We start from the raw sequence: 23472 nt of genomic DNA, 5'->3' as shown, positions 1-23472 counted from the left end.
CCCCCCCCCAGTACCCCTTGCCCAGTGATCAGCTGCAGGGGGACCCCAGGTGCCCCCCCAGACCCAGGAGGCACCAGTTGCTAAGCCAGGGGGATGCAGGGGGGCCTGGGACCCTGGGTGCCCCCCAGACCCAGGAGGCATCAGTCACCGAGCTGGGGGGATGGAGGAGGGCCCCCCTGTGTACTCCTCAGTGGACCCAGAAGTGGATCGGAAGTGCTTCTGGTCCACTTCTGGGTCTGCTGCTGAACATGCTGGGGAGCCCCCCATGCTCCTGTGGGATGCTCCATCCGCCCCACCATTGCAGCATTCACGAGCCGCCTGCTACCCAGAAGTTTGTAGAAAAAACATTTAAAGCTGTGTCTATGGCCGAATCGCCAAATCTTTCTGAATCTCTCCGAACTGATTTGGAGGATTCTAATCTGATTTGGAGAGATTAAAGGGTCCTCCGATTTGATTCGGAGATTTGGTCACCAAAATCAAACTGAATCGAATCGGGGACCAAAGCTGAGCACAGCCCTAATGTAAAGGTCAATGTGGTGGCACCTGACAGGCTGGGTGTAGCTCAGTGGGAGCCTTCTGGATCACAGTTTGGATTTTGGTCCTTCAATCCCAGCTATATCCTTCTGTAGGCATAGAAGTCCCTTATTGGATCTAGCCCTTAATCGAGCTGCTGTCAGGTATTAACATACAGAAATCTGTTATATCAAGGCTAATGCCCATAACAAACTGGCAGCCTCAACAGAAGCGATATCAAGGTAGTTTGACAAGAGAGGGTGTCAAGTTCAAAAGGTAAATATTATACCAGAGTGGAGCCAGGAATGGTGGCAAGTTACAATGGGCCTACATGTCACTTTTGTAAAAGTTATGTCAATGATTTTTCTTAAATCATTTTTATTCAATTTGCCCCATCTTCCCTTAGCTGCTAATCTAAGAGACAGGAAGTAATTGTACTTCACTTCTTTTCTTTTGAGCCACATTTCTATAGAAGGTGAAATTTGGCTTTTTTTTGCAGGCAATACATTCATTGGCTGCAATCACACATTATAAATACTTACCCTTTTGCTTCAAAGGCAGCACAACAGGATACTTTCCTCAATAACAAGGTTATGTTCATGTGTGTGCGCATGCATGGAGGGAAAGAAAAGGGGTTGAGAGGGAGAACGATAAACCTGCTCTTTGCCCATAGAAGCTATCCCAGTGAATTGCAAATTACACATTTTATTTGTAACGAGGCTTCATTTGGAATCAAAGCACCTAAGACTTTGCATAATTACTCAGCAGTTGATATAATGGACTATACACAAACGTTAAGGCCTTGTAATGTGAAATGACTGGGAAAGAACAAATTAGCCATATACTGGCTTCAGTGTGGTGGCGACAGCAATGGGGAATAAGAACTGACCAGCGCTGTTAACTCAAATACCCGCAAGCTGACCAGACTTCCTACTTTCCTAATGTCTGATTCTGCACCACTGAAGTCAACAGCAGCCTTATAATTGATTTCAACGGAAACAAAATCATGACCCTTATTAGACCCAGTGTGAAATGGGAAATAGGAATCATTTGATCCAAAGGCCTGTGACTGGGCAGGGCAGGGCAGTACTGCACTTTAGAAGAAGAGAAATGGGTTTTGGGTTAAAACGGCAAACTACATTTGTGTGCTAGGAATACTACAGTATCATATCTTTCTTTTGATCCTTCCATTGGGTTAATTCTTAAGTGTTGTGTTAGTTTGAAAGAGTTCAGTCTTGCCTTCAACCTTCTCAAACTCTGGCTAGTTTGTCTACGTGTGGAGTTATTCAGGATTAGCTAGTCAAATACAGTAATTCCAGAATAACTCTATGCGTGGACACACTTTATACTAGAATAACAGTGTTTGGCTCAGGTGTAAATTAATCTGTTTTCAAAGTAGATTATGTTAAACAGGGATATGGCAAAGCAAATTCCAGATTAAGCTTGTCCATATTCATTGCAATGCAGAAAACTTTCCCAGTTGCAGGTGTGAGCCCTGCCAGTCTCTTTTCACTTCACTTTAGAAAGCTCCATCTTTTAAGAGACTTAAAGGAAGTAAAGTTATTCTCCCGCATTTTGAGTAGTTTCTCAGTCTGGAACATACACATTCATTTCTAAATCATGCACTCCTTTCTCCAAGACGTTTTTAGCTCATTTAATTAAACCTACTGAGTCATTCTCCAAATCTCCCGTGAGCTGAAAATGCAGCAACAAATTCAGAAAAAATGTAAGCCATAATGATATCAAAGCAAAAGCCTTTCATGTTTTTTTTTAAAAAAGGAGTAGGGCTACTTCACCCAAAGAAATATAAATTGTTAAAACACGGCATTCTGGGAATGCTTTGAAATAACATAGTAACTGCATTTTACATAGAACTTTCATTATTCAAGTGATAAGCTTTCTTAAAAATGGATCGATCGTAAAGGATTTACTGCAGATTTGTGCAAGTATAACTAAGAATGGAATTTGCTCCAATATGCCCACTCACCTTCACTCAACATAGTTTCATAGTTTGTAGGGTCGGAAGGGACCTGAGCAGATCGAGTCCGACCCCCTGCCATGGCAGGAAAGAGTATTGGGATCAAATGACCCCAGCAAGGTGTTCATCTAACCTCCTCTTAAAAACCCCCAGGGTAGGAGCCTGCACCACCTCTCTTGGAATTTGGTTCCTGATCCTAGCCGCCCTGACCGTGAAATAGCGCCTCCTGATATCCAGCCTAAATCTACCCTCTGCCAGCTTGTGACCGTTATTCCTGGTCACTCCTGGGAGTGCTTGGGTAGCTCTCTTATCCAACAAATAACCCCAGTAAAGTTGATGCGATGAAGGTACCAGTATGAGTGGGTGGATAAGGAGCACCATAATGGAGTTACTTTTACAAGACAACTATCTGTACGCATGGCAATATGTAAGGGGTGAAGTATTGCTGCGTCCCTCTCAGAGTGGTCTAAGGAAGGGGAAATCACTTATTGCGCCCCTTGAAAGAATTAGCTTACTTACCTGCTTGACTGTGTGTGAGGAGGAGTCGCAGCGCAGGCCCTGCTAACTCCCCCTGCCCTCCTTACATGTGGGGAGGGGGATTTAGAAAGCAGGGCAGAGCTCTCTACCCTTGGGTCCCAAGCCTGCGTGTACCCATTCAGTGGGGAGGGCAGTCTAGCTGGTATTATCCTTATCCTTTGTGTTTGCTCATTTTAATAAATAGACTTTTTTATTTGGAGACCAGTTAATGAAAAAAAAAAGTACCATTAACGCCAAACTTTCCTGAATTGCAATTTTTGTACAACTGCTGCAGATTCATGAATTGCAATTATTCACAGGCAACAGTAATGAACTCGAATGTTTTCTTCAAAGATCCACAATTCTGTTTTACTCAGAAGGCAAGCACACTTCATTTAGATTAATCCAGGATTATTGTCTTATTATTACATTTGTTCCATAAGTCATTTATAGTGTGTGTCAAAACTACAGCAGCAGTTACCCTGGGCTATATTTGAAAAACACCTGCACGCAGTTTGCATGATTAAATACCATAATTTTGAGTTTCGAGTACGTGCATTGATCTAGGCAGGCAGCAAGCACTTTGCATGCTCAACACATTTGCTCAGCAAGACATTTATATCGTCTATATTGTTTGGTCTTTCCTCTCAGTGAAATCAGTTGCCTGCTTCCTGATGGAAACAAGATCAGGTTTTATGGTATTTGCACAAGCTGCGTTTTGTAAGAGCAAGCAGGCAGGTGAGAAAATAGCGACGACTGAAATATGCTACGTTTCAACGGAGATCTCGCAGGTCTTGGTGGACACCGTCGTAATCTCACGTGTCAACAGGATGCTGTGACAGGTCAAGGTGAAGGGAAACTGCACGTGAAAAACATCTACTAGCCAAGCAAATTCAGGGGTTGCGAGAAGCTATATAAGAACAAAGAATCAGAGTAAAGTAGGGCAGGAAGGGGCCTGTATAGGTCATCAAGCCCAACCCCTACCTGAGGCAGGATCATTTCTATTCAACCATCCCATACAAATCCTTTGTCCAATTTATTAGTAGAGCTACACAGTCCAGCCTTATATAACCACAAGACTCAACACCCTAACCTGCCACAGGTAAAAGGTATACTATGGCTGCCAGTGTCTTGTTGCTACAAGGGTTGTTAAAATACACTTGAGAGATCCAAGGAAGGGTGGCATGTCCTCTACTACCAACGAAGCATCCCCCCACAGGTACCCATATCACCATGGGGTAAAATTCCTTCTTGACCACATATATGGCAATTGGTCTGACCCAGAGTGAAGGGGCAATACTTGCAGGTCTGTGGCTAGAAGGTAAGTTGGAAGCACCCCAGTTGAAACCCCCAGCCTTAGCTGCAAGAAATGTCTAATGCTTTTGAGGGAGGCGACCCTTCCTAGCTGACATGCACAGTATCAGGAGGGAAAAAAAGGTTCCTTCTTGGCTCTACATGGCAACCAGCAAAGTCTGAAAGCATGGGAAATACCCAAGAATCGGGGGAAATGTGCATCATTATTACAGCTGCTTGCGGATGTTAAAAAACCTCCCAAAAATGTTGCTTTATTTTAAGCTCAGCACGCTCCCTCGCAGAGCCCAATGTGTGTCCAAAAGAGGCAGCGTGCTAATTGGACCTGACTAGCCCAATGTCTGTATAGATCAGGTGCTTTAGCGGAGCTTTTTTGGTGCTTTTATCTAATAGTCGATTGACTCAGTTTTAGATAAAAGCGCCAAAAAGCCCCACTGAAGCACCTGATCTATACGCATGCTGCAGAGCTAAGTCAAAGTAACACGCTGGTGCTTCCTGTAAACCACGGGTGTTTTTTTTTTTTTTTTAATGTCTGCAAACAACCCATGTTCCAGAATAGGTTTTACCGCAGATTAAGCACAAAATACTTGCAGTTTTAAAGAGAATGCATAACAGAGCTAGCAAGTGCAAACTGATTTACTTCTGAATGTTTGGTCTTGGGGGATTCTCTAAATATTTTGAGAGGCACACTGGTTTCTTGAAGAAAATACATGAATCATCAGCCTTTCACTGGTGAAGTGTCAAAACTATATTTTTCCCCTTTTAGCTATTTACATTGTACTGCCTGGTTATTATTAGTCTTTTGCATCTCGTACGAGTAGCATCTCATACGGTTGGGTGGCAGTGGGTAACTCACTCTTTCGGGCTATTTGCTGAGCTACCCCACCTCACCCCAGTAAAGCAGACTAGGTGTCACATGTTTATAAAAGTGTCTGTTGCTTTCAGACAGCGTTCTTGATAAGTCTGCATGCAGTGAGCACAGCCCATTGTGAAACAGGGAAAATACTGCCTCTTAAGTAACTCATTCAGCAGATGCAGTTTTGAAGTGAGAAGAGGCCTTGATGACTTAAAATCCCACAAATCCATTTCAACCTTCTGGATGCTCACCAAATAATTCCAGGTGAAAACACAGCTGGAAAGCCTATCTCCCCAACACTGAAACAAACCCACCTAAGGCCACAGAGGTCCATCTGGAACAATATCTATCAGACAACTGTAACTTCTCATTAGTGTCAAATTTATTATCTGGGAAATGGGGAATTTAACACAAAAGTTGCCGTTCTAGAGCAGAGCACTGCTGTATCTATCCCAGTATGCAATCTTCACTCATGACCAGTAGCAGGTGCTTCTGAGAAAGAGACAACTAGAGAATAACTTTCATTAACTAACTGGTTGGCATCTAGAAGCATGAGTGTTTTTATCCCTTACACATTTTTCAGTTGTATCTAATGTACTGGACATGCTCTCATTATAAATTTGTATGGATGTAAATGGATATTTTAGCAGTTGATAGTGATGGCTTAACTCCATATCAACTACTGCTGACTTTCAGAAGACAAAACCTGGCTCAAAATTGAATGTTTCTATACATCCCAACTGCTAGTCTTTACTTAACGCTTATTAAAGTCCTTCCTTTAAGGCCTACTTGTAGCAATGAGTTCCACAGACAAATCAGACATATATATATATATTACTTGCATCAGTTTTTACTGGGCACATCTGCACGAGATGCTGTAATGCACAGTAGCCTATTCTACTGCACATTAGCGCATCATGGCAAAAGTGTGCTAATATGCTAATGCATAGCAGACTTAGGCTCATTAATGCATGTCTAGACACACCCACTATTGCTTATCATTGTGGTTTGACAAAAGATAAATACAAGGGCTGGATAATCCTTTGTCCATAATTCATTATTTCATGTCATTCTATTGTTGCATCTTATTTAGTTCTTCTCTAAACCATGCGGGACTAATCTTTTCAGTCTCTGTTAATATTGAAGCCTCCTCATGCTTCTAATCATTGTAATCGGTCATTTCTCATCCACTGCTATTTCAGCTATGCATCTGAGAAAAGGTGACCAGCACTGATCATGGCATTCACAGTAAGGCCACTGCATCAGTTTTGATTTTCTATTCCATTCTGTACATGCCATAACAGTTATTTGGACTGACTGCACACTGAGCAGACGTTTTCATTCACCTGTCCACAGTGATACCAAAGTCTTTCCCCTAAATGATTGGAGGTAGTTTTCAACAACACATTGTGTATGTGTAGTTCAGTTTTTTTTCCTCTTTCAATGGACAATTACCTTGGCATTTGTCAATATTCATTTTCATCTGTGGCTGTTCAAGCCTGATCTGCCTGGCTTTATTAGGTGCAACCTGACGTTACCTGAATAATTTTGTGTCATCTGAAAATGTGAACTATACCAGTTATATATTTTTCCAGATCATCAATACATACATTAAAGCAACCACAGAGCTTGGGTTGCCACCCTACTCTGAACCTTTAGCCACAGTGAGAGTCAATCATGTACTCACTCCTCCCCCCTATTCTTTTTCCTGTTTCCTAGACAGATTCTCATCATGGCACAGCATTACTTGAGAGAGGTAGTTAGCCATGTTAGTCTGGTGTCAGGCAGAAGGCAGGGTAGATTTGTATCTTTACTTCCCACATCACAAGTCCAGATTTGTTTCCTTCACAGATTCCCCAAATTTTTTTTTAAGCCCAAGTATTTCATGCTACATTTTGTAGTTGCATTGCATGTCCATGCTGCACTTCACTGCCTGCTTGCCTCTGACTTGGGCCAAATTCTGCTCCTTTTTTTTTTTTTTATTTCTGTGAAACTGGAAGCCAAAGCTGGCCCACTGACTTCAATGGACACTATATGCGGGTTTTTCAGGGGAAGGCTCGTATCTTAGGGAAGAATTTTCTGCACAACTATTTAGATTTGAAAAGCCATCATTGCATAGATTTCCTGGCAAAGGAGTTTGCAGGTTATAAACAAGCTTTTAATAAGATCAAAACAAAACCATTATAATACCTTTCATTTTCGTGTAGCAGCTCACCTCCCTTCTTCCAGGAGCATTTTGCCTTCGGGGAAGCTTTTGGCTTGCATTCAAAATTAACTGTGCTGCCTATTTGAACCTGAATCAATTTCTTCATTGGGTTCTTGGAGAAATCTGGAGCAGAAGCTAAAAGAGTGGGAATATCAATAGTGAAATACAACTGGTTTAACTTTTACCAGGCATTTTAAGATGTAGCACTTCCATGGCATTTCTCAGCCTCCAAAGTGTTATTAGAAAGCACAAGTTTATTAGCTCATTCAAACCCCATTCACGAGGACCTGATATGCCAAAATTTAAACTGCAAGAGGGAAGAACTTTTGTGGGTGATATCTTTTATTACACCCAGTGCATGGTTGGGACAAACTCAGATAAGCTTTCAAATGCAGCACATTCTGCAAAGCCTGTTAGGCCACGCTTAACTTGAAGCATGTGCTAACAAGTCCCAGTGACTTCCTCTAGACTGAAACATGTAATTAAGTCCTGCTGATGTCAGTGGGATTTAGACACAGGCATCATTTGAAGGACATGCTCAAGTGCCTTTAAAAAAAAAAGAGTTCAGGTTTAAATAATTTGCCGAGCAGGACTAAGGGAATCAATGCTAGAGCCTGGATAAGAACCCAAGGGATTTTTGAAAACTAAACTGGAGTCAGATCACCGTGTGGACGGCAGAGTTACTTCTGTATTTGTTAACAGTTAAATAAATGTGCATGACATCTAACCGTGTTAATCATGGAACCTTAAATGGAAATCCATATTTTTTAGGGGACCTAGGATGGACAAATCGTCTAGTGATCGACTCATAACCTTCTCAGCAGAAGGGAACTAGTTTGTGTTCTGAAAGCACACCACTCTTTCTACAGACCCAGTTCCAATTACATTTCCCAAAGACTCTTTCCTGCATCATAAGGAAAATGAGTGAAAACATTTGAATTCACAGGCCACTTTGCAAATTCAGTGTTTCGCTCTAATAAGTGGTTGTCATTTGTTTTAAAAACAAGCACGCATTACCTGGATGACTAAATGGCAGACCCTTGTCCCCTCGATCAAGGAAGGTTGCACGTAAAATCAGCTTACTGCTTTTAAATGACATTGCTCTCCGGGGGATGCTGGAGTCATGATGCAGAAGGTCAGTGCTACTAAGTAATGTGCTGAGCCAATGTTGCTTCTAGATGGTGTGATTAGTTTTAATCTTTGGGCCTGCATCCAAGCCATTGTTTCTGCTCTTCCCCTAATTAATAATTTATCTCTGTGTCCATTTTTAAAGCAATGAGTGATTGTACTGAAAGCGCAGTGGCTTTTATTCCAACACATCCTCTTAAAGCAGGTGCATTAACTCTTCAGCATTGAAGCTAAGAACAAACATTGTGATAAAACATTTCTTTTGCTGCGCGCATCTGGACAGGTTAAACATTTGAGATCATTAACAAATTACTAGTAGCAATAGTAGAGGCACTGTTCTGTCCTTAGTAGAAAGGAAAAATAATCTTACCTACAACCTGGAGCTCGGCACTGGAAGAGATCACTCCATGTTTGTTTTCAGCTATGCATTGGTACGTGCCAGAATCTGTCAGATTTAGATTTGATATTATAAGTGCACCATTTTCAATTTGGATCCTTCCCTGGGTATTAAGAAAAATACCTTCAGTGACAGTGTACATTAAGTCTGACAGGAAATAAGAGGTTGAATTCATCTCTGTATAGCGGTCCCAATAGGGTTCTACATGAGACTTACGTAGAGCATGTGCTGTCAGCACAGGGGTGAAAATCTGTTGTAGATCTGAACCAGACACCAGATTTAAATCCTCTCCTACATGCTCCAGTTTGTCACTTGTGCTCTAACCAGCAAAGCACGTCACTGCTCATCCCAGACATTCAAAAATCATGACTCGGGCTCATGCAGACCTTAAGCAGATCTTTGAAAAGGCGGAGAACAATAACTCTGAGTCTTAAGGGGAAAGTTGCTTTATATCTTCAAGATTACCCTCTAATGCCTACGAGAAATGACTGCCTTAAAAATGCAACAGCTGAGGTTTTTAATAATCATTATTCTCCAAGAGCTGGGTTTTTTCACACCAAATATGGGACTTGTGATAAAATCATGAGAGTTAGAGGCACAGAAATTATGGAATCAACCTGCTCTAAATTTGCAATTTGCATTGGTTTCCAGTCTAAAAAGGACTTTCGTACAGAAAACTGGACACAGTGTCCCAGGTGAGCCCTACCAATGCTGAGCAGAGTAGGTGAATCACTTCCTGTGACTGGCCCACTTCGTGCCTTTTAAAGCATCCCAGCATGCTACTAGCTTCTTCTGCAACAGTATCATATTGGTGACTCATCTTAATCTTGCAATCTGCTTTAACCACCAGATCCTTTCCTAGAGTACTTCAGCCTAGCCAACCATTCCCCATGTTGTATTTGTGCGTGATTGTTCCTTATAGTACTTTGTAGGTGTCCTGATTAAAATTCATCCTATTGATTTCAAACCATTTTTTCCAATTTATCAAGGTAATTTTGAATCCTAATGTGGTCCTTTGAAGTGTCAGCTACACACTCGACTTGATGTCAATAACTTCTCTACTTCTACTTGATATTCCCTTTCAAGGATCACACTGACCTTTTGGTCACAGCACTACAGTGATAGCTCATGGTAAGACAGTTATCTATGATGATGCCAAGTCCTTCACTGCTTTCCAAGATGTAGTTTCTCACCCTGTAAGTATGGCCTACATTCTTTGTTCCCAAGTGTGTTATCTTGCACTTAAGTGCATCAAAACACTTCCTTGTTGGAATGTGACTATTAGGTAATTCATATCATTCTGTAAAGGTAACCTGCCATCCTATTTATGTCCCCACAAACTTGTCACTTCCGTAAATTTAGGCAGCAAGTCTTTTATATCATCATCTAACTTGCTGATAAAAATGCTGAATAGTGTTGGACTAAGAACCAATTCTTGGGGGATCTCTTTATGGATCACTCACTAATGTCTTCCCATTAAAACTGCATTTTGCAATCTGTCAGTGAGTCAGTTTCTAATCTATACAGTGCGTGCCCTGTTAATTATACATAGTCAAATGTCTGGCCTGCAAGTTGTTCAATCAAGATGCCGTACGGTACCAAGTAAAATGCTCTAGGGAATGTATGAGAGCAGTAATCTTTTCAAAAAAGATAACAGTTTGCTTGACAAGATTTACTTTCCATGAAATCAGGTTGACTCGTGTTAATTATATGTTTAACCTCTTATTCTTTCTTAATAGAGTCCTGAATAGGTTGCTCCATGATTTTGCCCGAGATGGATTTCAATCCAATTTGTCTATTGTTCCCAAGGTCATCCCTATTAAATGTCAGGGTTATATTGTCAGTCCTCCCAACCTTTGGAATTTTCCTGGTTTTCCAAGATTTCTTCCTAAGAGTTTCTTGGCTAGGTCCTTTATAAATCCTGGGATTATTGATTTGAGAAAAATGTATGTACTCTTTAATTTAAATAAGCCGCCTCAAATCCTCTTTTGTCACAGATGGCAAATTTTCAGTGTACATCATCTGGGATAGCTACAGCATCCTATTTTGATCCCAATACAAAAACATAAATGTCTACTCAAGATTTCTGACTTGCTCTTCACGACATGTATAAAAATGCTTTCTTTCTGTATTTAACTATTGGACATTAATAGATCAAGTGTATTAAGTTACATGCTACTTTTTATTCTTGCTATATTGATTTTTTTCATGTCATTAGCAATGCTTTCATATCTCCTTTTAACTATCTCTCTCCTTTGCTGGTAGAACAGCATTTTTTTGTGAATTGTGGGTCTTTGAGCATCCAGAATGATGTTATTGCACGTCCATAAGACATCTCATAGGCTCTTCTTGATAACCTCACTTAACTCATAATTAACAGGTAGCAATCATTATTGCATACGACTTCACTTTTAAAAAAATGGACATTACCTCTAGTGCTAGAGGTTCTCCATTCTTCATCCACCTGTACGACGGTTTGGGTTTCCCACTCGCCTTACAATCCCAGTATAAGGTATCCTCCACTGCAGTTTCAACATCTTTTATAATCTGGACCCAGTGAGGTTTTGCTGCATGTAAAAATACAAAAAAAAAATCCCAAAAAACAGAACAAAACCCTGGAAGTTACTGGACACTTTAAGAACTACAGGGGTGACTGATTACACTTCTCCATAGGCTTTCTTGTAATAGCAAATATGCTGTTCAAATTGTTTACTGAAACTAATATAATTTAACATCCTTTTTAGAAAAATGATGTTAAAGACAAGAACAGAGAAAATAAACCCATTGCTAAGGGTACGCTACTAAAAGAATACAAGTTAAGTAAGGGTTAAACAATGCCACTTTCAAACTGATGTCAGAATAAGATCAAATACACAAATAAGGCACAGTAGTGGAATTACGTGACCAGTTTAGTCACCACATTATGGAATGTAATCAATGCTTCCAAGGTGTACAGCAAGAAATTTAAAGAGGTGATGGTCCACTTAGTTCCAGTCTCCAACGAAAGGGTTCTCCCCACAGCAGTCCAAATTAACGCTCAGCAGTGTATTTCAATGAAGAATACAAACGATCATTACATTTTGTAACTTCATTGTAACTTGCCACAACCCCAAAAGCCAATTTTATGTTTAGATTTAGTTATTACATGTGTTGACAACCCTATTGCTATTTTCCTCAAACACAAACGCATGCATTAAGCCAATTCTCTGAACAGCCAGTTTCACATCTGTCATCTCTTATCATGTAGCTGACATTTTGGCTTCTCCACACATTGTTTCAAGACGAGGAACACACTTTTTCAAAGATTTCAAGGTAGACTTTGGGGGGCTGTGAAAATTGAGGAGCTTACGGTGTGGTACCTCACCACACGGTATTTACAGGTACTTATACACACAGGTGCTTATGCACACTCAATTATACATTCACACCTAAAATAATAAAAAGCTCCCAGTCAGTAAAAACAAGTGACAAATAGAAAAGGAAAAATATGAGATACAAGACGTGCAAAGATTGCAATTCACCAGAGCCTGAATTTCCAAGGCTTAGAAACCCTTAACTGCAATTAGTAAGCAGTAGGGGTGTGCAAACCAGGCCCTATTTGATTTGGATTTGGCCCAAATTAGGGATAGCGATTCCATTAGTTGAGTCAGATCACTGTCCCTGATTCAATTTGGCCAAATCCAAATCTAAAGATTTGATGCTGATTCAGAGAGTCAGCGATTCAGACATAGACACATCTTTAAAAGTTTTTTCTACATACCTCGAGGTACCAGGCATGGCTCGTGAATGGTGCGATGCTGGGGCACAAGGAGTGTCCCACAGGAGCATGGGGAGGGGGTCCTCCACGTGCTCAGTGGTGAACCCAATAGTGGACCACAAGTACTTCTGGTCCACTTCAGGGTCCACTGGGGGAGCACAATGGAGCTCAGCAATCAGCTGCAGGGGGACCCTGGGTGCCCCTCCCCTCCCCCCAGCCAGACCCAGAAGGCACCAGACACTGAGCCAGGGGGATGCAGGCTCCTGCCCCCCCACCCCCGGTGTGCTCCCTGGCAGACCCAGAAGTGGACTGGAAGTGTTTCTATGGGACACTCCATGCACCCCAGCATGGCAGCATTCATGAGACACCTGCTACCTAGAGCTATATAGAAAAAATATTTAAACTGTGTCTGTGTATGAATCACCGAATCTTTCTGAATCTCTCCAAATCAGGCAGAATCGAACCAGGGACCGAAGCTTTGTACAACCCTAATAAGCAGATGGTAATGTGGTTAACCCAATACCATGTGCTTCTTAGGGTGTTGAGATACTGGTCATGGCTATTGTGCTAATGTGACTTTCTTTTTAGAGCTTATCAAGCTCATGGTAGCAGACTGTCAACATTCCTGAGTTGCTTTATTGACCAGGAAGATGAAACTTTCCCTCTTTACTTTCATCTTTATCTAATAATTCCATCTTGATCCTCTACATCTCTTTTCCGGTATTTGGAAACACAATGTAGTTCAGCGATTCTCAGACCAAGAAGCTTTGGACTAAACATCGATTTGCAAAGTTCTGCTGAGAGCAGCGGTTTTCCTGAAATGTCTTAACCACATCCTGTGAGAACCCCCAAGATGTTGAGAACAGGAAAAATTTGGGGAAAGTTTGAAGAAAACTATTTTCAACTCCCCCTCTGACGTAAACAGCTGGGGGGAGCCATATGCTGCCATGTCCAGAAGGCAGCCTCATAAAGGTCTAAAACATGAGTAATCACTTAAGAAAAGACAGGAATTCATACTGAATCACACATCCTTCAGCATTTCTTGAAATAAATGTATGTAATTCATGATGGCTGTCATTTTTTTCCTTTGCAAACAAGAGAAATGGGGAACCAGCAATTACAGGCCAGTTGAGTGAAAACTTGTAACAACTTATCTCTTCAGTAGCTTTCCCTGTAAGAATCAGAAGGCTACTTTACCACTAATAATATTAATTCTATTTTAAACAAATAGTTTAATTTTCTACTACACTTGTATTCATATATGCTTTTTCTCTCTCAGCAGAGAAGCCCGGGACTTTGTGAACAGAGATGAAAAGATGAATTTTAAGATGTTCTGCAATTACTATTTCTTTCTGAAGAAAAAAAAAAAAAAAGAGAAGGCCTTCTGGAATCCAGCTCTCTTGCTCTTAAATTTCTGCTAGAACCCAAGTTTACAACATTAGTGCGTAACACACTTGTCCACTCTAGCTTTGATTGACTGCTAAAGGGAAAAGGATGAATAATTTACCATTGGAAGGTGGGTCTCAGTGATAAATCAGGAGCACTTCTGCTTTTAACATCTGAATGTATTCCCTTTTCCTGGATGACAGCTGCATTTTAAAAAGCAAAGTACCTCACTCTTTCCTCTGAGCCTCGAACACAGAAATGAATCACTTTCACCTTGTTAACCCAGCCTTGTAGAAAACCCATCATTACTGCATTCTTCAGCATAAAATAATGATGGACGAATCTCAAAAACATTCTAGCAATGCCAAGAAAGCAGCGTCTCTCAAAGTAGTCACATATTTTCATATTTCCATGTTCAGGCATTTCCAGGTTGTTGGGAAAGAATGGAAAAGAATTGCCACCAGCTTTCTGAATGCTTACCAGAAAGTCAGAGTATAATGATGTTTAAAGCACCTGAATGAGCTCACTTGTGTAAAACCCACTTTCAAAAGTGACTAGCTGCATGTCTGCATTGCAGTCAAAGGTGTGACTGGACCTCACTCAGGCACACCCAAACTATGCCACTGTCTGGTAGTCAGTGAAACTTTCTGGGGCTGTCTTGCAGATCAGCTCTGCAAAACAAGGGTTAGTGGCCAGACAGCCCTTCAAGATAAGATTCTTACAGGAACAACCTTGAAAGAAGGGGTTTACCAGATAAACAAGCCAACGGCTGGGGATAGGAGCAAGGAATAATGAGTAGTGTGTCTACGATGACAACCATACTCTCTACTCACTGGGAGTTGGCTTAAACCAACCTGATCCAAATGAGTCACCCCCTCCTTGCCTATCACTCACAACATGAGTTCTCCTAGGATCCGCTCTGTAGTGTACCCGTCACTCCTGTGCTTGGCTCTGGTTACGGTTAAAAGAGACAGGAAGTGTGTGGCGGGGGGGTGCAGTCCTAGAAACAAGGAACAGGAAGCCGAGAGATTTGTGACGGCGGATTTCCTGTTTGGGGTTGCAATGCTCAGGTCAGTTTCAAACACACATGGACAGGAGCACTACCGGAGACAAGCCTGACTTTGGACCCCGACGATCAGCAGAGCCTGATACCAGAGATCAATCAGAAAGGTTTTCAAGGTAGGTTGTCAGCTGGAATGGCTTTGAGAATGGCCCCGAACTTGACCCTTTGTAGCAGCATAGACATGCCCTGTGCATTTAAGCTGTGAAATTATAGCAGAGTCCAAGCAAGTGAGAGATCTGAGAAAAATGCTTAAAAGGAACAGAAGCAAGATCCACATTTAGCTCTGCTATCTCATCAGAAATCCTTTCATTGACCAGCCCCTTCAACACACTTTTCTTGTCCCTTTCTATCTGGGGCATCCCACAAAACACAAGAGCTCACCTCTTCCTCAGAAAAAATTAAATATCTTGCTACTTCCAATCTAATTTATTCACATCACGAAAGCTAAATTATTAAATTGAAGTTGCACAAAGAGCCACTTATGCCAAAGCTTCTGCATTATTTTTATGGAGTGTTTGTCCCACACATGTCAAGGGGGATGAAAGCTCATGCCTAGATGTCAGCATGGTTCCTGCACTTTGCATACCTAAATATTTATGCAACAACAGGCAACAGTACTTGCATTATTGATAGATCCATAGATGTGCGATATTTCACATCTGTCGTATAACCTCATTTGAACACATGCTTGTGAAGTAGGTTAATGCTTCAGTGGTTGAGGATAAAGAGTTTGTGACCTATTCAGTTCCACCAAAAGGGGAAAATGCATCTGACCTATGAACTTGCACCCTCTGAGTTGGTCAGTCCTCACTGTGGGGCTTTCCCCATGGCAAACAGGGGAAACCAGATCTTAGCTCAGCATCCAGTCCCAGCTTGGTACCACCCCTCAAGAGAAACTGCCAAGAAATGCAACTTCCAAAGCTGAAAGTTACAAGTTACAGCAAAACTTAAAAGTGCTATTCAACTCCAGCCGTTTGCAGAAGAGCCCTGACATGATTTCCTGGAGGAAATCTTCCTTTTCAAAGTACTTAGCAAGCAAGCAGGAGAAGGGAAGATCCCTCGACACAACAAAATCCTCTGAGGAAGGGTAAGGCTGACTGATGTGGAGGGTCCTGGAATGAAAACTCACAGGTAAGGTAGAATTTCCTTTTTTCAGTCTCCTCCATGTCAGGAAGCCGTAACAGCAGAAAGCAGTAAGTGATCCCTAGGGAAGGAGAGACCATTTGATTTACCCACGCATGACTGAAAAAAGAATGTAAGGCTTTCCTAGGCACCCTTGTTGACATCCTCATCCTTAGCGAACCGGGGGAAGGGTGTCATGCAATTATGCAGCGGTTGTGAAACTGTGGATGGAAGGCCACTTGGTAGAAGCTTGACATACTTCCTCAGACGTGGAGCATGAACTCTTTTCACAGAGTGCCTGTTCATGTGAGGAAATGTACCTGAGGCTTTGAATGCCTCTGCTATATACACCTTTATGTTCCTGAAAGCTCTGCTTACAGCAACTGGAGACATGTTATTTCTTTAGGGGGTTTGGATTCATCAGAAAAGACAACAGTACACCAACAAGAAAAAACCAACGAGACCTTAGAAGCCAGGCCTGGTTAAAGTGACAGAATAATCATGTTTGCTGAAACCTTCACCAAGATTAATATTTAGCATGTTTCCAGCTCCAAAACTTCTCTGGATAAGGAGGGGCAAGCAGACAATATATTTTCAACAAGATGGAAAGACCTACATCATGGCAGCTGAAAGGTGATTGGTTCAGGGCTTGCAGCATACAGATTGCAATGCTCAGCACTACGTATTGCCAGAGGACTGATAAGATCAGTCGTCTTCAGGAATCTAGTACATGACGGTGATGAGAGACTTTCCTGGGTGTCTTACCGTGCAATAGGCCTGCAAGAACTGACCTGTCTTTCCAACAAGTGTTAGTCCTGAGCCCCTCGATAAGAGGATTTTGTAAAAATGTTCAAATATCCTTTCCTTCAGCTGGTTTTGCCGTGCTGTATCCCTTGTACTACCAAGTGGTAGCGAGACAGCAGGTAACACATTGACATCATTATGAATTTCCTCCAGGCTAGCAGGGCTTGATCCCCTCCTTAGAGCGAGTGACTGTAAGTCTCAGCATGCCTCCTAGCTGGTGGGTTAGGCAACAGTGCATGACATCCCATGTTGCACCGTGTTTTGTATGTGTGCGCTGGGAGTTTGAGGAGGTTTAGTTATAAGTGAATGTGGTCTGAAAACCAAGACCTGAGGATTAGTAAGGAAATTATTATCACTGTGGCTGCTCTTCTGCAATTTTCTTTACTGTCTTTGGTGTCAGTGGCAGTGGTAGAGAAGGGCTAAAGGAGGCCCTGACAGCAATTACCAGGTAGGGGGGCAGGGATGGAGATCAGCTGACTCTTATCGCACACCTTCGTGTTCCTTGCAACTCTGTATGCGATGGCCCCACTCTGTTGTCATGAAGATAAAGTAAGAAAAACACCTGGTATGGATGAAAGTCCTGCCAACGCTGTTGGTCCAGGTGTCAGGTGATAAGTTACAAGCACAAAGACCATACAGCAATTCAAGAGGAAGTTAAGAACTCATCATTTGGGGGGTGTTTATGCTGTCCTGTAAAAAAAAAAAAAAATGGATAGCAACTCGCAGAATCTATAGCTGTGACCACAGCTTTCAAAATAAGTTTAGTTGTTTGTCTCTTCTGGTAAAACAAGTAAGCTTTGTTAGACCCCAACTCCATGGGGCGCCCAGCGACTAGGGAGACGATGATCCAATCGCTCATGAATCCTGTTACTCATTAGCCAGAGCAAGCAGGGAGCAAACGCTACTTGCACACATTGCTCGCAACAGCTTTGTTCAGAATGGAGACAGCTTCGGACAAAGGTCCCCAAAAACAAGCCAACTGGGGACCTGCACTGAACAATAGTTTTTTCCCACATTTATACACTTTGGTTTAGGTTCATTAAGATTCACTCCACCTCCATCCCTCCTTCTGTTCCACACACTTCTCCTCCTATCTCAAGCTCTGCCTCTGTTTACTGTTTGCTTCATTAACATGGAACTGCCTATGCATTTCATTCATTTACATGTCCTTTTTGCTATGAGCACATGTCTAAGACCTTGACTCCATCAATGGGCGGACTTTGACCAAAACCTGGAAGCTCCTGGAGGCTTCTTCACCAATCACCATTCACCTTTTTGCAGATGTTCACTTTGGATTCTGTTACCCGTTACGTGTTGTTTTTTCACATTCCAATCTGTTTTTGTCTCGGGTTGTACCATCTCCACCTTTTTGGGCCCCTGTATCTTATCTTGTTCCTCAATGTAGCTCGTTCACAGCACACCAACTTATTTGCTGCTTTTTCCAGAAAAATGGTTAACACAATTAAGATGGTTACTTAACATGAGCACTCATAAGCAAAATCTTATATATAAAAACTATATATCTCACAACAATACTCTTGTATGGTTAAAAACTACTTGCCTAAGCATTTGCAGAGATATATATCTATATCTATACATCTCATTCTGCCTTGTGGTCAGCAGCTTCGCTGAGACACAGTTTAAGGCCTTGTTCCAGCTGTAGGGCTAATGCTCCCCAAAAATCCACACAGAGTTACTCTAACAAGCTTGGGCTACTATCTGCTGATATCCCTACCCCTACGTTCAAAAGACCCTCAAAAACTTCACAAATTGCCTTCAATACCTGTGACAGCTTTTAACATTTGTATTATTGAGGAAATCATTAGTAAATAAAAAAGTACGCACGATGCATCAATAGCAAGGCAATTAAGACATTTGACAACACTGATGATGAAGCTTCCCATTGATCAAACAGTAACTCACTGATGTTAATTTACATATTTACTGGTATATTTTTGTAATGAATATTCTGAAGAAATCTCCATGAACAGGATAGATTTGCACTGTGTAAAAAGGTGCTGTTATTGTAGAGAGTATATAGCACAAGACTGCCCTAGCAATGGGCTATGTAAATGTATAAATGTAAGCTATAGAAATGTAATTGTTTCACTTCTCATTTGGAAATGTTTCCATTCTTCCAAACATATTCACTGAGCTTTTCTTTTTCAGGTATAACTTTATATTATGGGTGACTCAAAGTGAACTTGTAAGGGCAAATTATTTACATGTGCCATGGTTAAATAATATAGTAAACCAATGTCTGATCTAAATTTTCAATTGTTAGGATACGCTGAATGCCAACAGAGAGGAAACAGATATTAAAATAAATGTTAGAACTGCAGGGAAGAAAACAGGTTGTTGGTATGATGTTGGATTGTTCCTTAATAAACTCCTTCAGGACTGGAATAATTAAGAGGATTAATAAGATCCTAGTGATATTATGAAAAAGTCAAGAATATTTGTTTTAGAATATCTCTTTTAATTAACTGCAGAAATGTGTTGAGAGTAATAATTAAGGATCTGGAGATAAATGAAAACAGTAAGACCTGCTCTATTATTTATACAGTGGCACTGGTGTGTGTGGTATTTTAAAAGGCATCAGAAAATAGGGTTCGTATTGTCAGCATTTATTAGTAAAATGGAGGCTGGGGTGGCACGGGCACTAAGGCACAGGGTTGACAGTCCAGAGGTCACAAATTCAAGGCCACAGCAGAAAGGCCGCAGCCTGTCAGATGCCAAACAAAATCTGCAAATTCTGCTAAATGCCTTGTTGCAAGGGCATGAAAAAGGGACAGGTAAAACAGGTCCAAAATCAGGAAGAAAAAGAGCACAAGCTTAAATGAAAGTACCTGTCCTGTCCCATTCAACAAACCACCTACGCAAGTGATAAAGTACTTCTTCAAGTACAGTTGGGAGTTGATGCGAATTTAATACGTGTTTGAAGTTAATCCCACGATTCAGTGCTTTGATGAATCACGGCTGCTGGGGGCTGGAAAAGGAATCATTTTAATTAACAGAATTTTTTTTTCTGGTTTTTTTTTGGTTGTTGTTAAAAGGGACAATTAAAAGGGGGAAAGAAAACCTGTTATGGTCAACCAAACTGTTTCCCCCTCCCCCCCACTATGTTTTCAATTAGTTCAGCAAATGAAAAAGTAATTATTTTCTCCAGGGTAGCAAAACACAGGGAAAGGAGAAAAATGCCACCCAGGATGAAAATACAGATTTTTTCATTTGCTTAGTGTATTTGAAACAGCTCAGACTCTGTCCAACGGTACCTCTAACCACCAGCCAACCCTCTCTGGCACTTCTTCACACACTCCAATAATCTTTTATCAGCATTGGAGCTTTCTAGCTGGTTGATTTGTTTTTAAGTCTTTTGTATATTGAATTAATTTTCCAAAAATTTCTTATTCGCTGCTTCCCAGAATAACTTCTTCTGGAACTCCAGAAACATTGACATTTTCCTGGAAGATTGATTTGCATATACTGTAAGATTATATTGTTGTCCCAGACAAAATTTTCAGCTGTGATAGTACACTTGGTGACAAGTTAATATTAGAGGCACATGAAGATATCATCTTCAGTTATAGCAGAGTATTAATCTACAAACGGAGGAAACATTCCCCCAGTTTGTGCAAAGAAAAAAAACATAAATACACTTCCCTAAATAGAGGCTGTTGGTAGGTGACATTCACAAGCAGAGCTGATAACAAATTAAGAAAGATTAGGTGGGTCTACTTAATTCTGTGGTATGGATTTCACTAAACAGAACAAAAAACCAGACCCGTCTGGCATAACCAATGTGCATATGGTTGTTATTTTTGGATTAAGCTATCATAATAGGCATAGGCCTATCTGCAGCCCTGCATCTGAATGCTCACAGCTTGTACAGAATTCAAATCCCCCCAGAAACGGACATTTCAATGAACATTTACTTAGAAAACTGCTTTTTCTTACATTAAATCAGAAATTCACAAAAATGTGAGCAGTAGCCCTCCACGGACTCTGTCAATGAACAAGCATCTGAAAAAAAGAGTTTTTTCCAACCTTCCTTCATATTTACATGCTGTCCTTGTATACAGAACTTTTTGTATCTTTGTTAAAATAATTCTATAGGAAAGCCAGCGTTTCACAGCAGAGAATGAAATATTCTTTAAATTGCCATTTACCTGAAGAAAACGACATTTGCTGAGATCTGACTTCTATGAAAATTGTCAATTACCAGCATCCTGGCAAATCACTCCAGCTTTAAGACGACACCAATATACATTCACGCATTGCTGCTATTCAATTGGCTCAACAGTGTTAAGTGCACAAGAGACGCTTGTTATTCTCTAGCTATCAAATACTACAGTTCTTCATTTCCAGGGTTAGATTACATTTCCTCAACTTTACTTATCTTAAAGTTGCATATAACACAAAGGCACCACAAACCCAAAGGTCCTGGCAATACTTCGGTATCCGTTTTTTAAACACCGAGAGGAGGGAATTTGATTTCTCCTGATTTTATGATCCCAAAGGATTTCCACCGCCATGTCCAAACCAACCCATTTAATTACCTGGAAACATGTTATCACATGAGAAAACAGTGGTGGTCATTGGGAACCTATGACTTGTGCATCAAGGACTGAGAAGAATGTGCGTTTTAGGTAATTATCTATTTTGCTATAACAACCATTTTTTAAACATACAGTTCTCTTTTTTAAATTCAGTTGTTCTCATACCATTTCCAGCTTGAATAGGGTCTTTTCTCAGAATGAGAAGGTCCTTCTCATTATTTAAACCTTTAAAATATTTATTATCCCTAGAGAGGAGAAAAAAGCATAGCCTTCAGAACCGAGTTTGGACATCTTTTCCCTCTTTCTCTGGGAGCAGACAGAAGGGCTGTGAGCAAATACTCTATAGCATCATGTTAAAATGTGCACCCACAGCCTGCCATTAGCAAATCACACTCTTATGTTGTAATGGTAAAAGCTTCTTACCGTAATAGGTGAGACGTCCTCTGGCAATGTTTTTCCCTCTTGAGTTTTCGGTAATACACTCATAAAGCCCCGCATCTTCCTGTTGGAAATTGGGGATTTCAATCATGCCATTAGATTTCCTCAGTTTTACTTTACTTGGAAATGGCAGGCCATCAGTCCTTCTCCAGTTTATCTGAGGCACAGGACTTAAAAAAAAAAAAAAATCATGGGATTATGCACTGTTTGTAACGGCTGGTAGAATACTATAGTAAATGATTTGCAAATATGTGACCTTTTCCCATTTATTATTACTTATGGCATCAAATTATTCAGTACTCATGAGTGAAAGACCTCTGTTTTTGCCTGCAATGGTGTTTCAGCACTTTGCCCTTAATTGTCATTGGATAAAATGGATACACAGCAGCAGGATAGCTTCTACCCCATTGGAGAAGGTGGAAGAACTCAGGGCCCCCTCCCCTGCAGGCCAGTGTCCATCTCTTCTCCTCCTCCCCATATCTTCCCCTTTGGCTGCCCAATTAGCTAGTTTTAGCAGGAGGTGTGGAGGAAGCTCTTGGCTCCCTTGTAGGCAGTGACCTTTTGTTCAGGATCCTTCACTGGGAAGTGGGTAAGACTCAAGACCCTTTCAGGGGGGTGCGGGACAAGATAAGACAGAGGATATAATTTGGGTCTTCTGCTTCCTAGCCAGGTGCCCTAACCACTAGGCTACTGGCCTAATAGCTAGGAAAGTCTGCTTGTTCCTCCATTTTGACACTTACACAGTATTAGGTGTCATTTTAGGGGAACTGAATCAAAATGGGTATAAGTGACACCAAATACTACTAACACTGCTAACTCAGCTATGTAAGTTCTCTAGGTAGAGTTGGGTAACTTTTAGCCAAAAAAAATTCTTTGTACACCTGGTCTCCTCTGTATGCGTGGAAGCGAGTGCCTTGCCCACTCCTATGATCCAGACTGGTTTTGAGAGACAAACTCAATACTTAACTCTTGATTCTGATTCCTTAAGTGAGCTCAGAGCCTGTCAGGCAGTTGTTTGACGCTAAGAGCATGCATGCAGATCAACAGAAAATGAAAGCCGTGGTGGTGATAGTGACCAGCACTATTTATGTCTGAGCATCAATGAATGTTGAATGTAAAATGCATAAATAGTTCTGGCAGTTGGGGCTGTAACTCAAGACTCTCCCTTCCAGTGGAGTGCCACAGCTACTAGGTCACAAAATTACACTCCTTTTCATATGTTCACCTGCTGCCCCATAAATCCTTCCCAATTGGCCAACCTTCCCAGAGGGGGTGGTGGGGACTCCATCACTCAACCTAATGTAGAGCTAGGTGGTTATGGTACTGCTCTGGAACATGGGAGATGTGTATGTGTTTAAATCCCCTCAAAGTGAGGAGAGCCTTGAGACCAGGCCTTGTAGACACTGTCTCTCACCCTGTTCTCATTAAAAAACTGGGG

General features: G+C 41.2%; 1 protein-coding gene across 1 annotated transcript in view; it reads right to left on the bottom strand.

The window, feature by feature from the left end:
- Positions 1-23472, bottom strand: part of CNTN3 (contactin 3) — a 172989-nt gene that overhangs the window by 35722 nt on the left and 113795 nt on the right. Inside the window, exons 5-8 of the mRNA XM_019504736.1 lie at positions 22020-22204; positions 11336-11472; positions 8879-9008; positions 7365-7515 (exon numbers count right to left, since the gene is read on the bottom strand). Coding sequence (XP_019360281.1) covers positions 7365-7515; positions 8879-9008; positions 11336-11472; positions 22020-22204 — 603 coding nt within the window. The remainder of the gene's footprint in view (positions 1-7364; positions 7516-8878; positions 9009-11335; positions 11473-22019; positions 22205-23472) is intronic.

Source organism: Gavialis gangeticus, unplaced genomic scaffold (genome assembly GCF_001723915.1).
Source record: "Gavialis gangeticus isolate Ggan-Ray unplaced genomic scaffold, GavGan_comp1, whole genome shotgun sequence".
NCBI classification, from domain to species: Eukaryota; Metazoa; Chordata; order Crocodylia; family Gavialidae; genus Gavialis; species Gavialis gangeticus.
The sequence above is the reverse complement of the archived record's forward strand: the minus strand, read 5'-3'. Positions and strand labels throughout refer to the sequence as shown.